The 17900-nt window shown below is 36.6% G+C and overlaps 1 protein-coding gene across 3 annotated transcripts in view; it reads left to right on the top strand.

Moving 5' to 3' along the window:
- Positions 1-16600, top strand: part of nfat5b (nuclear factor of activated T cells 5b) — a 204900-nt gene extending 188300 nt beyond the window's left edge. For 2 of the 3 annotated variants that reach the window (XM_063067098.1, XM_063067097.1), the window contains exons 13-14: positions 683-948; positions 7350-16600. In XM_063067098.1, coding sequence (XP_062923168.1) covers positions 683-948 — 266 coding nt within the window. In that variant the 3' untranslated portion in view covers positions 7350-16600. The remainder of the gene's footprint in view (positions 1-682; positions 949-7349) is intronic. The other variant, XR_010020321.1, reaches the window with a different exon arrangement.
- The last annotated feature ends 1300 nt before the right edge of the window (positions 16601-17900 follow it).

Below are 17900 nucleotides of genomic sequence, written 5' to 3'. Positions count from 1 at the left end.
AAGAAAGAATCCAAGATAGAGAATGCAGAAGAATCTTCAGGTTTTAAGGGTGGTTATGTTCTTGCTCAGCTGCAGATTTTGGGTTTTGCACTTCTGCAACTGATGGAAAGTTAGTTAAACTTCCAGCATCTCTGATAAGTGGAGACTTTGAATTTTTATTTCTTCAATTGAGTTAATGTTATAGGGTCATATCCATCCTAATACAAACAGGAAAGACTAATGACCATTCCGCCTCAGCCAGTACCATTGCCACTTGTCATTTAGTCTCTTGAAATTTCTGCCCTGTCATCAATATTCCCTTTGTTCTCTCTGTTGCCCCCTTCTCTGCAACTTTGATCTCTAACTTTTTCCTTTCCTAAGAAAGGTTTTAAACTAGAAATGTTAACCATGTTACCATCTGTGGTATTCCCAGCAATTTTTGTTTGTATTTGAGATTGATAGGTTTTTTGAATCCAAGAGAATCAGATTTGGGATTTGGTTGGGAAAGTTTAATTGAAGATTAACAGTACAAACACCAAAAGCTGTATGATCAATATTTGCAACTGTTTCTTAAGTTCTTCAAGACTCAGCCATTGGTTTTGGAATGTATAAAAATGTCTGCAGATCTTAAAGTGAGGAAGTACAGCACTTATTTTTGATACACACAAAGGTATACTCAGATTACTGTTTTTTTTTAACACAGATTGCAGACAATTGATGAGCATAACAAATGTGTCTCAGCAATGTCCAAGTGGACCGCCTATGTCTGATCAACTGCTTGTGATAAACCAGTCAGGGCAAGCACAGAATGAAGGACAAGCCGTTTCTCCACTTCTCTCACAGCAGATGACTGATTCAAGGCAACTATCATCAACCATTCCTACTGAACAGAACATGGAAAAAATCGATGACATCCTTGTCTCATTACAGAACCAGGGAAGAAGCATCAGCAGCTCTTTTAATCCATAGGTAGGAGAAATTTGGGTACTATGCCAAGATGCTTTAGTGATGAATAAATAAAAGCTATGTTTTAGCCACAGCCTTGAATTTTGAATTAGGTATGTACATGCAGATGTAACATTTAATTTTTCCAGATTGTCTATTTCACAACCCCTGCACTTACTGCGTGGAAAACATCCCCAGAATTTATACCTCCCTCTTAAAAGTTGAGCCATCTGATAAAGAAAACCTTTTCACAAACAAGAGAATATCTGCAGATGCTGAAAATCTAAGCAACACATACAAAATGCTGGAGGAACTCAGCAGGCCAGGCAGCATCTATGGGAAAAAGTACAGTCGATGTTTCAGGTCAAGACCCTTCGGCAGGACTGGAGAAAAAAAGCTGAGGAGTAGATTTAAAAGGTTAGAGGAGAGAGAAAAACCTCCTCCTCCTTCAAAGGAAGGGGCTTTCCTTCCTCCACGATCAACGCTGCCCTCAACTGCATTTCTTCCTTTTCACGCACAACTGCTTTCACCCCATCCTTCCACCACCCCACCAGGGATAGGGTTCCTCTTGTCCTCACTACCACCCCACCAGCCTCCATATCCAGCGCATAATTCTCTGTAACTTTCGCCATCTCCAACGGGACCCCACCGCCAGGCGCATCTTTCCCTCCCCCCGCCCCACTTTCTGCTTTCTGCAGGGGTTGCTCACTACGCAACCCCCTTGTCCATTCGTCCCTCCCCAATGATCTCCCTCCTGGCACTTATCCTTGCAAGTGGAACAAGTGCTACACCTTCCCCTACACGTCCTCCCTCACTACCATTCAGAGCCCCAAGCAGTCCTTCCAAGTGAGGTGACACTTCACCTGTGAGTCTGTTGGGGTCATGTACTGTATCCAGTATTCCCATTATGGCCTCCTGTATATTGGTCAGACCCAGTGTAGATTGGGAGACCGCTTTGCTGAGCACCTATGCTCTGCCCATCAGAAAAAGCAGGACCTCCCAGTGACCACCCATTTTAATTCCACTTCTCATTCCCATTCTGATATGTTTATCCATGGCCTCCTCCACTGTCATGATGAGGCCACACTCAGGCTGGAGGAACAACACTTAATGTTCCATCTGAATACCCTCCAACCTGATGGCGTGAACATCGACTTCTCAAATTTCTGGTAATGCCCCTGCCCCCCTTCTTCATCATTCCCCATCTCCTTATCTCCTTGCCTGCCCATCACCTCCCTCTGGTGTTCTTCCCCACCCCCCCCCCGCCTTTTCTTTCTCCATGGCCTTCTGTCCTCTTCTATCAGACTCTCCCTCCTCCAGCCCTATATCACTTTCGCCAATCAACTTCCAGCTCTTAACTTCATCCCTCCCCATTCAGGTTTCACCTTTAACCTGGTATTTCTCTCTCCCCTCCCCCCCACCTTTTAAATCTACTCCTCGGCTTTTTTTTTCTCAGTCCTGCCGAAGCGTCTCGGCCCGAAACATCGACTCTACTCTTTTCCATAGAAGCTGCCTGGCCTTCAGAGTTCCTCCAGCATTTTGTGTGTGTTGCTAGGAAGACTTTTTCTCTCTATTTATCCCATCTAAACCCTTCATGATCTTGTACTCATTTTCCAAATCATTGTTTAACTTCTCTGAAGAAGGAGAAAACCCCAGATTCCAATCATGTAGCTAAAATCCATCATGTCTGAAACAATTTTAGTACATCTTTTCTGTACCTGCGTTATGACCTTGATGTCCTTGCTGAAATTTGGTGATCAAAACTGGAAACAGTACTCCGATTGTAGCCCAATAACTGTTCAGCTCCCTGTTGTCCCACTTTTAATACTCAAGTGCCCTGGGCCACATTTACTTTACTAACCATTTTCTCAACATAAAACCATTGTGTTGAAGAATAATGGCAGAATTACGCCATTTGGCCCATCGAGTCTCATGGCTGATCCTTTTTTCCCCTCCTCAACCCCACTCCCCAGCCTTCTCCCATAACCTTTAATGTGTGTCCAATCAAGAACCTGTCAAGCTCTGCCTTAAACACCACCAATGACCTGGCCTCCACAGCTGCCTGTGGTAATAAATTCCACAAATTCACCACCCTCAGGCATCACTCTGCATCACTTTTTTAAATGGATACACCTGTATTCTGAGGCTGTGCCCTCTTGTCCTAGACTCCCCCACCATGGGAAACATCCTTTCCACATCAACTCTGTCTAGGCCTTGCAACATTCGAAAGGTTTCAGTGAGATCTGCCCCTCCCCCAACCTTCAAAACTCCAGCGAGTACAGACACAGAGCTATCAAACATTCCTCGTATGATAACCCTTTCACTCCCAGAATGATCTTAGTGAACTTCCTCTGAACCCTGTCCAATGCCAGTACATCTTTTCTGAGATGAGGAGCCCAAAACTGTTCACAATATTCAAGGTGAAGCCTCACCAGTGCCTTATAAAGCCTCTGCATCACATCCCTGCTCTTGTATCCTTGATCTCTTGAAATGAATGCTAACATTGCATTTGCCTTCCTTACCACCGACTCAGCCTGCAAGTTAACCTTTAGGGTGTTCTGCACAAGGACTTCCAAGTCCCTTTGCATCTCAGATTTTTGTGTTTGCTCCCCATTTAGAAAATAGTCTGCACAGTTATTTCTACTACCAAAGTGTATGACCATACAATTTTATTTTATTTACCACTCTTGCCCATTCTCCTAATCTAAGTCCTTCTGCAGCCTACCTGTTTCCTCAACACCACCTGCCCCTCCATCTATTCCATCATCTAAATCATAGATATACAGCATATCATGGGCTCTTAACTTGGTAAGCAGCCTCATGTGTGGCACCTTGTCAAATACTTTGTGAAAGACCAAATATACAACATCCACTGCAGCCCGTTTATCTATCCTATGCGTAATCTCCTCAAAGAATTCCAACAGGTTTGCCAGGCAAGATTTTCTCTAAACGAAACCATGGTGACTTTGTCCTATGTTGTCCTATTGTCACCAAGTACTCCATAACCTCAGCCTTAACAATTGCCTCCAACGTCTTCCCAACCACTGAGGTCAGGCTAACTGATCTATAATTAATTTTCTGCTGCCTTGTGCAGTGACATTTGCAGTTTTCCAGTCCTCTGGCACCCATGCCAGAGTACAATAATTTTTGAAAGTTCATTACTAATCCTTCCACAATCTCTACCACTACCTCTTTCAGAACCATAGCGTGCAGTTCAACTGGTTTGGGTTACTTATGTACCCTAAGATCTTTCAGCTTTTTGTCTGATCATTGTCAAAAATTTAGAAACAGGGTAATAAGTTCTTGCACCCATTTAAGAACTCAGCAATTTTGTCTATGTTATCTCATTCATTCTGCCAAAATATTTGCAGTTCTCCATATTATATTTATTGTGCTACCTATCTGCTTATTTCACCAATCTTTTACTGCAAGTGTTGTGTCATCTGTGAAAATCTAAAGCTCTGGTCTTGGAATAGAAACTGGGAAACACAACTCTATTTTTCTGCAGTCTGGATAAACAACATTCTACCATGACTCTTTGCTATCTCACCTGCAGGCAATTTCTTCACCATCCAGTCTGTCATTATACTTGTATGTAAAGATTGTAAATAGCTGGAGCCCCAGCATTGCTCTTCCATGTCACTAGTCACATCATCCTGCCCAAAAATTACCTCTCTATTCCTTCTATTTGTTTTTTTTTTATCCATTAAGCAATTTTGATTCATAGTTGTTTCTTATCCTTTGTACAGTAATTTTGTTTAATGATCTTGTTTGTTGACACATTAACAAATGCACTCGGTTTTCCCTTATTCATTTTGCTAGGTAGATGTGTAAGATTCCAACAGGTTTTTCAAATGTGATTTACCTCGTACAATTTCATATTGACTCAGCCCAATTTTGTTATTGTCCAAATGGCTTTTTAACTTCCTTAATAATATATTCAGCATTTTTCCAACTACTGCTGTTAGGTTAGCGGTTTTCTCTCCCTCCTTTCTGAAATATGCAGACTATATTCACTATATTCAGTTCTGTGGAATGTTCCATAATCCAAGGAAATTTGTAAGTGTTATCATACAAGGAATGTTCTACTCACTGGAATTTAGAAGGTTGAGGTGGGGTTTCATTGAAACCTTTTGAATGTTGAAAGACCTAGGCAGTGTAGATGTAGAAAGGATGTTTCCCATGGTGGGGGAGGCTAGGACAAGAGCGCACAGCCTCAGGATAGAGGGGTGTACATTTAAAACAGAGATGCAGGAAAATTTCTTTATCCAGAGGATGGTGAATCCACAGGCAGCTATGGAGGCCAGGTTATTGGGCATATTTAAGGCAGAGATTATTGATGGTTTCTTGGTTGGACATGGCATCAAAGGTTATGGGGAGTGGGGCTGAGGAGGGGGAAAAAGGACCAGCCATAATTGAATGGCAGAGCAGACTTGATGGGTTGAATGGCCTAACTCTGCTCCTATGTCTTATGATCTTAAAACCCTATAGTGCTGATCATCACATTCCAGAAATGTCACCTTTCAGTCCCATTCATTTCTCCAACACTGTTCCTTTTATAAATGCTAATCTTTAAGATGCTTGATTATTCTGCATTTTTCCACTTCTTCAAGAGAGTGAAACACAGATATGGGATCATTTCTGTGCATTTATTTATTTCACAATATAATTACTACTTTTTTGTTCCTCATTAGTGCTTTGGTCTTCCTTTACTGGATTCTGAAACTTTAGTTCTGTGACATGCATCGCTTATATTCTTGTTTACACAACCCCCTTCGTTACCATTGATATTCGGGCAGCTATACAGAATCCTTACCAATGTTTGTTAATCTATGTACTTTTTATTTGCTCCACCACAATTCTACTACTGGATTTACTCAGTGAATCCTTAGTCTCTCTATTACTATAATCATATTTTCTTTTAATATCAGGGCATCCACAACTCCTTTTCTATTTTGCCTATCTCTTCCAATAGTCCAGAAATATTCAATTCCTTGGGCTTTTCGTGACAAATGCTAAAGAAAATCATACACATTTCTATTTGCGCATTAATTCATCCACCTTGTTTTAATGCTTTGTACATTCATTTAAAAGTTCCTCAGTTTTGTCTTTGCACTAATTTTCCTTGCTCTCACTCCCTTTGATATAACTTATTTCAATTAATACAATTTAGCCTTTAAAATGGAGATTTAAACCCATTTGAAAGTAATGTTTTAATTATTGTCCCTGATCCAGTAGTTCAAAACTGAGTTTCTACTTACTAATTGTTACATTGGGATGTAAGTTAGCAAACTAATTTTACCATTTTTTTCACAGCTTCATCTCAATCAGATTAATTGTATTGCATTCTAATTTTATATATTGCTTCATCTTTCTAAGAATCCATTTTTCTTTAAACCATCTGAAATGGTCACTCACAAGTGATCATAGGATCACTGAAACAAAGTATCATATTGTAATAAAACATTTTTTCTTGGAGAGTAAAGGTGACAAACTACATCCTATTCTTAATTTAGACTTGCATCTTAAATTGATTCGGCGATTCGGGGTTGTACAAGGGGTGATTGATACGTTTGTGGTCTAAGGTAGAAGGAGTCAATTTCAGAAAACCTAGCACATTTACTTTTCAACATAGTCCCCTCCTACATTTACACACTTAGTCCAGCAGTCGTGGAGCATACGGATCTTGGACCTCCAGAAAGTGCCCGCAGCAGGGGTGATTGATAAGTTTGTGGCCTACGGTAGAAGGAGATGAGTTATATAGCTCTCTTTACATGCACATGCAGTTCAACTCTTTGAGTGATTATGCAGAAAGTTTTGAAGTTAATAACTCATCCCAACACTCACAACACGCTGGAGGAACTCAGCAGTTCGGGCAGCATCCGTGGAAACAATCAGTCGACATTTCCACGGATGCTGCCCGACCTGCTGAGCTCCTCCAGCGTGTTGTGAGTGTTGCTTTGACCTCAGCATCTGCAGATTATTTTGTGTGTAATAACTCATCCCCTTCTACCTTAGGCCACAAACTTATCAATCACCCCTGGTATATCAAGAAGCTCCTTCTGTGTCGTTATTGGAACTGCTAAAATCAATCTTCTCCGTATAAGTACAGTAATATAATGTTTGAATTCATGATTCTAAGATGTACAAATTGAATATGGATAGTAATAATTTTACTCTATGTAAACACTCAATGTAAATAACAGCAGAAAATTTTGCCAGTGATATCTTCCTTGGATGTGAAGCACTCAGAAAAATGAAAAGTGTAAAATACAGTTGAAGGGTTGAAACTATAATGAATGTGATATATATGCACTAAATATTATATGATGTAAATCATTTATTTCAACTGATTTTCTGTTCTGTATATTTAATAATTGATTATAATCATTCATGATGAACCGTAACTTTTTATTTATTCCTAGGTATTCATATGGTACATATTCAAGAAGATGTGAAGAAATGTCAAACTTGTGTGAAACCAGAATGCTGTCATATGAAGGGAAAATTGAATTATGTGACTGTACCATGAAGGGAAAGTTAAAGTATTGATATTCCTTGTATCCATTTCAGCTTTTAAACCTGTCCTTGACCTATATTTTAAATCATGAAGCTTAAATTCTTTATTCATTGCACTTTGAGTGCATAAATCCAGATTTTTAATGATGTTTTCTTGTTTGCATTCCACTGTGGAAGGTGCATCTGACAGAGTGCATGTCTACAATTAGCCAGCTCCCTCTTAAATTTGAATATGTTGACATTATTACAAAGGTTTTCATTAAGTCATGCTGATTAACACTCAGCAAAAAATTAAGATTACTAACAATATATTAGGAAAGCTTGTTTAGACAGAACATAACACTTATCAGCTACTTGTGCTAAACGTGCATATATAGTGGCAGTTGTGTGCTGTATAGCTTCTGAAATTCAAATTCATTAAATTTCAGAATCGTACAATGTGCCATCATTTCAATGTATGTGTGTTTAGAGGTCATGGGTTAGTTTCTATCCCATCATCTCTTTATCAACTTTATCTCAAATATATAAATCCATTATGCAATGTATCATCACGACACATGACCAAGATTCAGCGTTGATCAGGAGCCACAAAAGTCTGCCTGCATAAGTAGAATCTATAGTATAGCAATAATGAAGACAGTCTGCAACCAGGCAGTTGAATTTTAGATCTGTGTCTATCCTGGAAAATGTTTCAGTTATAATGACAGCAAACATTGGACATAACAAAAAGGATCTGGAAGAGGTTGATAATCTCTCTATTCTTCCTCAAATAGCTACAGAATTCAGTTCTATTTATTTGGCTAAATATATGGTGAGCTTTGTATTGGATCCTGTCTTGACATTGGCATTGTGTGTGTTTTTTCCCCATAATAAGAGTAAAGCGTTACTCATAATCCTAGTAAGAAACTTCAATTACAAATGAAATGAATGGAGCTCACTGACTCCATGAAAAATAACTGGCAAATAATAGAATACAATGGATTCCAGTTAATTGGGGAATCTGCTTATTTGGGACAACTCGTAAAGAACAAAAACTTAATTGAGAAAATAGCTGGGATTTCCTTCGTTTATTTGGGACACTGTGCTGCTTAATTGGGACAAGAGGCTTGCCGAAAGGTTTTTAATAAGCAATTGTGCATTTATGAGGCCATTAGACACTGCACCATGCTTAGAACTAACAACTTTTAAATTGCATCAGTTACCTGTGTTTGTGTTCAAAAAGCAGTGATTTTTGTCACTGATACTTGGCAAGAAATAAGCTGTAAGACAGTTCAGAACAGTTTTGCTCACTGTAGTTTCAAGCATTTAGGCTTAGAGATGCCAGAAACAGCTGGGAGTGAAAATGGAATTTGAAGGTATCCCAATCTTGAATGTTACAATGAAAATGAAGATTTAGAGGATGCAATAGTCAAAAACATAGTATGAAGGCAGGCCATTATCTACACTCGGTGTCTGCAGTGATTTTGTTCATTTACAGTCAGTTGAAAGAACACAGCAGACTACTCTGGATGAATTCTTCCATCAATAAATATTGGGAATTAATACACCATTTTATAGCATTGTAGTATTGGTAGTGTTCTGATTTGTATTTTATTTAAATTCATAATTTGTTTTCAGTTAAATGGTGGTTTGAATTTATTACGCATTTTTAACTATTTCCATGAAACTTCAGCTAACTGGGGCAGCTGCTTATTTAGGCTAAAATGTGCTGGTCCTGATGCATCCATTGTAGAAACCTCGCCTTACTGTTAGCAAGAAGTCACTTAATTAATATAATAGGTGACATAGCATGTTTGGGTGTTATAAAGGCATCATTGTTACTGATTTCTGGATCATAATTTTTGATCCAACTGAAATTAATTATGACTCTGCCTTGTTATTTCCAATCCTTTTCTCACAGTCAGCTCGCTGCTTATTGCGCGTACATGTGTACATGCTAGATTGTAAAGGGAAAAGAAGTCTAATCTCTAGTTTTCCTTTGCTGTTAATTTTAAACCTGAAATCTCTGGTTTTGTATTCATTGCCTGCAACCTTGTTTCACACAGAGGTAAATGTTATCTTTCTGACAGTCTTGTAACTGCAAACAAAGAAGTGACCTTTCTACCCATTAACAGAGGACGGTCTATCAGGCAGCAATTAAGTAATCAATTTGCTCGGTTGGGTACGTCTCTATCTTGATTAGAAAACGACCAGTAAATTCCCTTTTCTGTTTGCTAGTTAATATGAATTTTAAGACCATCTGTCCACTAATTTTGTTGTTGAAGAAGCAGGAGGCACAGTTTTAAACTTTTGACATCAGAACACAATAGATGCTGATTGGACTGTGATAAATGTTAAAATACTAAGGACCATCGCTCTTCATGTAGACAGGATCATAAAGATCTGCTACCTTGGTCTGTCCAGAAAGCACATACATTGATGGCAATATCTGTATGTACCACTTGTGAAGATTGCACCTTTCCTAATCTGGGATCATTAGGTTGAATATATGTCAGTCCTGCCCAGCAATTACAGGTGGTATGGTACGGAACTTCTGACTTAGATTGAATGTCCATGATTGATATTGAGGAATAGGATGAATACTATACGTGTTCATACCAATGACAGCCCGAGATAAACCCATCACATACTTAAATTGAACAATCAGAAGGTCTAACAGTGAGACCTGTATATTCTCCAAATATTGAGCAGTGTGACCTACATTAATGAATGCAGTGATTTATGGAGTGATCTCTTCAAGAAACCCTCAAGCATGTCAAGATACTTAAAGACACAGACTCTTTATTTTGGAACTCTTATTCAGATGTGATTGGTGCTGCCTTTTTCAATTTCTTAAAGCATCATTCTCCATAATTTTTAGAAAAATTATGACCAAATACCTATTCTAATCAGAGGACTATGTGCTTGTTTCATATATGACCCCCAGTATAATAATCTAATCAATATCTTAGAAACAAAACCATTAGACCCTTTGGCATTCCCAGTATTTTGATATTCCTGTTAAGTTGTACTACTGATAGAGTTATAATTTTATCTAGTTACTTAAATGAATATTTTAATCAAACTTGCAAAATTTTCTTTTGCATGTGATGAGCAGGATGTGGTTTCCTGACTTTCAGTAGTAGTGAGAACATCAATTTTTACAGGAAAATAATTGTGAATCTGTATATGTGAAGGATTCATAATCTGAATCTAAGAATGTACCTACAGTATAATTCGCTATTATCTAGAAAGCTGATTGACTTTGAAACACAATGGACAGGTGAATGGGAACATTTTTCTTTCCTAAATCCAATATTTGAACTTTGATGTTGTAGTATAGTGGCATTTTTGCATTTGCTCTTAGAAATGCAAATTAAAATTTGATTTAGATACAGTATTAAATGTTTTAATGTTGATGTAAACCAAAGTTTGGATGTATTCAATAGCTTTATACTTTTCTAGTTGTAAGTAAACATTTAATAGCTTTATAAGTATTGTGCAGACCTAATGTAAATATTACACTTTTTGATACAGATAAATGTTAGTTTAACATCATGTCACCAGTCAGTATTAAGGTACAGGTTCCCTTGTTAAAAGGTATCATTATTAGATATCTTGGAAGAAGTGGGAGGGGGAAATCCCATTGAAGACACCTGTCCATTAAATATAACCCATCACCATTATAAAAGATCTTTCTTTAAAATTTAACTACTATTTCGCAGGTTCTTAACACTAAAAAATGATTGGTATCCACCTAGATCTAATGATTAAACTTCTTTAGAGAAAGTGGATATGATGCACATTGTATGCAAAATAAAAAAGACAAACATATCAATATGAAACTGAAATGGATATTTAACAATACTTCATAGGTCAATATGTTAACCAAAATATGACCTGGCTTTTCATTTTTGCTGCACTCTGTTAACACTTCCACTGGGATGAGCTGGATAATGTAAATGAAACAGCTAACTTTCCTTTGGAAAGATGAGCTTTTGGTTGAAATCAAAGTAAACATGCTCTAATAATGGAATTTCCAGCACTTTATTCAGCTAATATTGTGACCATTGATTCCCTTTAATGTGTCAGTGATTTTTTTTCTCTGTCAACTGTCCACAGTACTACTTTTAAGTATTTATGTTTATGAAAAGTCATTCAATTGTATATTTCTTTTCTGTTTACTGTAAATATTTAAACTATTTTCTTACTGTGCACATTTTGAGCCATGCAAAAACTTTAAGCAGCTACTTCTCTTCCTTAAGAGGCACTGAAGATGTTTTCGGTGGTACGGTCTTTACTTGTTATGAAGGGAGCTTCAGCTGCCTGACCAGCTTTTAGGTCAGTAATTTTAAATACAGAATTTCTATTCAAATTTGGATGGTTTATATCTAATGTATGTTTCATTTTTTGGAAAGCAGCATTTTTTATATGTATGTGTGTATGTATATAAAATATATACATGCATATATACATTCACACAGATATATATGAAATGGCATAATATTTTGTTATTTGTACTAAGTGAGTACAATCAAATTATAAACTTTACCACATATTTCTGTGGTGGCTGAGAGACTTTGTCAAAATGAGTTTGGATTGGCACTTTTGCTACTACTGTTTTTGAATGATTTTAAATGTTTTAAATGGTAATCAAATATTTATGGGACATAGTGTAAACTAGTAGGGCTAAATATCTTTTTAAATACCTTTGCATGAGAATTAATATAACCAGAAAATGGTGAATAGAAACATAGGAATATTTTTCAGATTTCAGCACACCAGTGTTCATTTTATCATGAAGCAGAGCTGAAACCTAAACATGCATATAAAAAATCTAAATGACATATTTTGAGTTCACTATTTACCATGATTCTATTATTGGTCTTGTACTACTTTGTTTCCATTACTGCTAGTGCACATAGTAGCAGTCTAAATAAAAGAAAGTGAATTTATATTGCTGAACAAAATCCTGAATTTGTTGTGTATTTCAACACAATATAATTAGACCTCTCAGTGATTCCTTGTAATCTGTCTCTTTGTTTTGCAATAACCGATCCAGTTAATACTTATTATTTCACGTTCCTAGAAACAATTGCATGTCTTCATTTTACACATTATAGTGTTGCTGACGCTGCATATCAAATTGATTCGTTTCTTTATTTAAGATTTAACCCAATTTAGTGAGCTAATTATGTTATCATTGTTCCAGAGGACTTCTTTGTGGCACCACATTTCTGAAGATCTCTTCCAGTGTGAAGTTTAAGTGTACCTACCCCCAGCCCTCCCAATGACAATCCCCCATTTAGCCGTGACCACCAGCCCTCTCTCTCCCTCAACTCCTCTTTTCTAGTTCCACAGCCCTTTAGCCTTGGATGCCACTGAAATCTGCAGTAGCTGGCTCTTACCTGCATGGTTATTAATACTATGCATCCCTTGACTTTTTGTTTTTCCTTGGATTTTTCGAAAACATACTTAATTTAGTTGAGCCAGCTTTATATCAGATTTTAGTTCTGTGACTTCTATATTGTTTGATCACTTAAAAATTCTGATATAAGATTTGAGTTTGCATTTCCAGGCTCTTGTTTTTGCTAATAAAAGGCACAATTATTAGACTAATGGAACAGATTATAATTCAACTAAACGCTTCTGTTTTTATGAACTTTTAATTAAAAATCTAGTGGATAGAAAAGATGGGACGCAAACAACAACATTTATCAAGCAACCCATAAAATTATAACTACTGTTTTTTATATTTTTCCTCACTTTCATTCATCCTATTGGTACTACTCTGTTGAGATGACCTAATCAAAATGTGCAAATATTCTGCTGGTTTTGTATAGATAATTTTGAAAAAATGAGAGTTACTCATATTTCTACACAATAACTAGTAGGAAATTTGTAAATATTTAATCTTGCATTTAAACTAAAATTAATTAAATTGGCAGTGAAATGAAAAGTATTTAGTACTAGGACTGATGGGCATGTCATGTGACAAATGAGGAGCATTAAAATAGCTTCCTTGCTTGTAATATTTTTAATTTGAATTTAAAGTTTTACTGACACTTTAACTTTATGATCAATAACTATTGTTCTGGAAGTAAATAATATCTGAATCAAAGTTTTGCATGAGTCATCCAATTTTATTCTTTCAAGAAAATGAGAATTAAAGTCCACTAATCTTTTGTTCTCATTCACCCATATTAAATTGGCATAGCATATTAATGTTTAGTGAAACTTATTTCCATTTTCATATGCTTTTTTTTCATTTGGAAAGAAAGCACCGGTGAGGTTTTCTATTAATTGTAAGGTAGTCATCAAATTCCACATTTTCAACAGAGGAACCATGATTGTAGATCAGAATGCTGGCACATTCTGTTCATCTTGTTGGAGGCTGTTGACATTCATCAGCTTCCAACAAGATGTACAAATTGAAGAATTAATCTTTACATCCTTTTAATTAACTCTCTTTAATTGTCCTTATATTCTGCATATTCAAATACAATGCAAATATAATTTAAATTGGAACACCAATTCCATGATTTCTCCCACAACACCTAGCAGAAAGTAACAAAAAAAAGTCCCAGAGTTTTTAACTTTGTCCTAAATTACTGTAGGTCCTTTGGACAAATATTTTACAATAAATAAAAATTTTGGCAGTAATAAAAATGGGAAGTGCTGGAAACACTCATTATCAGCAGTCAAAGAAACAGTTAATTTTTAAGGTCAAAAACTCTTCATTAGAAAAAATGAAAAAAAAAGTTACTTGTTAGTTACAGAGGTGAGAGAGGCATTGATAAGACAGAGAGAGCATATCTGATAAGGTGAAGCCTGGCCTTTATTTCAAATTTACAGCATCTGCAATTTCTTGATTTTCATATTTTACTAGAGTAACTGTTTTTTATATTTTTGTCAAGTCCACAGATTTTAATATAACATTGCTTCATTCAATATACCAGGAGCATTCTAGCAGAAGATTTCAGGTGGTAGTTCACAAACAGTGCATTGCACTGGTAGATTTGTGAGTCTGCAGTGTTTTAAACCAAAATAGCAGTAATACTCAGTACTCAAACAGTAATTTCATATTTAATGAACAAACATAAAAAAAATGCTATATTTCAATTACAGAGTTGGATCGTATACAGCACAACAAAATATCTACACTTCTTCAGCATTACATACCATTCATCTTTCAGAGACATTTTTCCCCTGCCAATTTTTGCCTTCTGAGAAATATTCTCCAATTTTCTTGGTGTTTCAACAACTCTATCATTGTCAAGGCAGAATTTGTCTGTCAAATTTTTGCCATCTCTCCAATCACACTTAAAATGAAGGCAGACGGTATATATTCACTTTTATAATTATTGCATATACAAAATGCCTCAATGATGTTTGATTTTAATGTTAAAGGAATGGTTCAGTGGTTAATTGTGTAATAAGAATAAGAGAAATTGATAAAATTTCTGAAAATCTTTTTTCTCTCAATGTAAATATGTCCAAATCTTTGATATATTTCTCCAAATAATGGGGAAATTGTATTTAAAAATGGATTACTTTCTCTGCTCTTTTTGGTTTTCTGTGCCGGCGGCACAGTAGCGTAGTGTTTAGCACAATGCTTGACAGTACAGGCAACCCAGGTTCAATTTCCACTGCTACCTGTAGGGAGCTTCGGTTTCCTTCCACAATCCAAAGGTGCACTAGTTGGTAGGTTATTAATCATTGTAAATTGTCTTGTGATTAGGCTAGGATTAAATCAGGGTATTGTTGGGCCTATTCTGCGCTGTATCTCAATCAATAAATAAATAGATAGATGAAAACTTGTAACCAATACATATATTGCATAGAGTGTTCTTAGGAACAGGTCTGGTATGTAAAAGTAGCAATACTTTCTTTACGGGGAACTAGTTTAACTTATAAAAATAAAGTGGATTAAGTAGTTGCTCTGAAATACTTAATTGTTTGGAAATAAGGTTTTTTTTGCCACAGAAGTTATCTCAACATTTCAACAGATAAATATTTTAAGGAGAAAATTTGCATTTTTAAACAGTGTAGATTTATTTCAAAAGGCTTAGATTAAAATCACCTTAGTAACAAATCAATGATTGGATTGTGAATTATACAGTCTCTTTCTGCTTATTAAGTTAAACATTTTAAAATTACTAACATAAGCCATTAACTGTTATAATTGTAAAGATGTAACTCAAAGAACATTTGTACTTTAGTAATCATCTCAGCAAGTAGCATTGTATATACAAACTCTTAAATGTTTTCACAGTCTTGAAAACATATTTTATATCTGTTGAACCAGAATTAGAAATTAATTAGTGTGAAAACAGAAATATCCACCATTTTTGAAATTCACGTTAACCAATACTTGAGATGCAATGGATGGCATTCAAGCCTTGGCTGGAATTTATTCCTGATATTATTTCATCCAAACTTCCCACCTAACATAATGTTCTCAAAATGAGTTAAACCATTGAATGTAGAACTTGGTAAATTGGAATTCCCAGCAATAAGATATGAAATGTACAAACGAGCAGATCTATCTGTGGTAAGTGACTGCCAGAAATATTGAACAGTGTTTTTCCCTGGCATTGTATTGACAGATGTGTTTATTTTACTTACAAAATTTCTCAGCCAATGGTAGTCAAGCTATATCAACATAGTTTCCATCAGAGATCACATTTCACCATTCCTGTTAGCTGCAGTGGAGTACCAATGGCAGAGACAGTGGTGTCCTCCTGCTAGTTTTTGTCAGTGCACTAAGAGCAAAGGTATATGGATTTTTCAACCAATATCATTGTTGATGAAATCCAACATTCTCCTCGCTCATTGAGAGGAAAATTGCCAGTAAATTATAAACTGGATTTGATTCCATCTGTTTAATTAACTCACTTTAGAATTGAAACCATTGATTATATTGCACATTGAACCACTGAACCTACTTTTTAATTTTCCTGCTATGATGTGAAATCAGTATCGAAATGTGTTACTGATGTTATGCTTAAGTAGTCATTTACTAACAGCACTGATGTGGGTGGTTTGGGAGATACTTCTTGCATAGATGTTTAACTATTGAATTTAAATAAATATTTTGCTTTTGTTGGGATATTTGTATACTCTAGCAATTATATTTCTGTAAATTGCTGCTATCTATATAAATAAAAAAATAAGCTCCTAAGTGTGTGGGTTTCTATATAATCACTGAATATAATTAAAATGCTACTGCATTTTAAGAATGTGACATTAGGATTATAAAAATAGAAATTGTATTTTTCAGTGATTCAGTCTATTCTTCCAGCTCTTCAGCAGTGAACTGTTAATATTTAGTTCTTCCATGTGGACCGTAGTTAATCAAATTAAGATATTTGAAATAGTTCACACAATAATTGCTCCTATTCATTCCTTCCCTTCCAGCCCTTTAAAGACCTTTCCCATCCACCTGGTTTCACCTTCTAGCTGTCCTCCTCCCCGCCCCATCTTTTTATTCCGGTGTCTTTTCCCTTCCTTTCCACTCCCTGAAGAAAGCTCTTGGTCCAAAACATTGACCGTTCATTTCTATGGATGCTGCCTGACCTGCTGAGTTCCTCTAGTTTTTTGTGTGTGTTGCTTTGGATTTTCAGCATCTGCAGAACTTATAGTCATACTTTATTGATCCCGGGGGAAATTTGTTTGTGTTACAGTTGCACCATAAATAATAAATAGTAATAAAACCATAAATAGTTAAATAGTAATATGTAAATAGTGCCAGGAAGTAAGTCCAGGACCAACCTATTAACTCAAGGTGTCTGACCCTCCAAGGGAGGAGTTGTAAAGTTTGATGGCCACAGGCAGGAATGACTTCCTATGATGCTCTGTGTTGCATGTTGCATCTCGGTGGAATGAGTCTCTGGCTGAATGTACTCCTGAGCCCACCCAGTACATTATGTAGTGGATGGGAGACATTGTCCAAGATGGCATGCAACTTGGACAGCATCCTCTTTTCAGACACCACCATCAGAGAGTCCAATTCCATCCCCACAACATCACTGGCCTTACGAATGAGTTTGTTGATTCTGTTGGTGTCTGCTGCCCCAGCACACAACAGCAAACATGATAGCACTGGCCACCACAGACTCATAAACATCCTCAGTATCGTCCAGCAGATGTTAAAGGGCCTCAGTCTCCTCAGGAAATAGAGACGGCTCTGACCCTTCTTGTAGACAGCCTCAGTGTTCTTTGACCAGTCCAGTTTATTGTCAATTCGTATCCCCAGGTATTTGTAATCCTCCACCATGTCCACACTGACCCCCTGGATGGAAATGGGTCACCAGTACCTTAGCTCTCCTCAGGCCTACCACCAGCTCCTTAGTCTTTTTCACATTAAGCTGCAGATAATTCTGCTCACACCATGTGACAAAGTTTCCTACCATAGCCCTGTACTCATCCTCATCTCCCTTGCTGATGCATCCAACTATGGCAGAGTCATCAGAAAA

This window comes from Mobula hypostoma, chromosome 14 (genome assembly GCF_963921235.1).
Source record: "Mobula hypostoma chromosome 14, sMobHyp1.1, whole genome shotgun sequence".
Classification (NCBI taxonomy): domain Eukaryota; kingdom Metazoa; phylum Chordata; class Chondrichthyes; order Myliobatiformes; family Myliobatidae; genus Mobula; species Mobula hypostoma.
The sequence above is the reverse complement of the archived record's forward strand: the minus strand, read 5'-3'. Positions and strand labels throughout refer to the sequence as shown.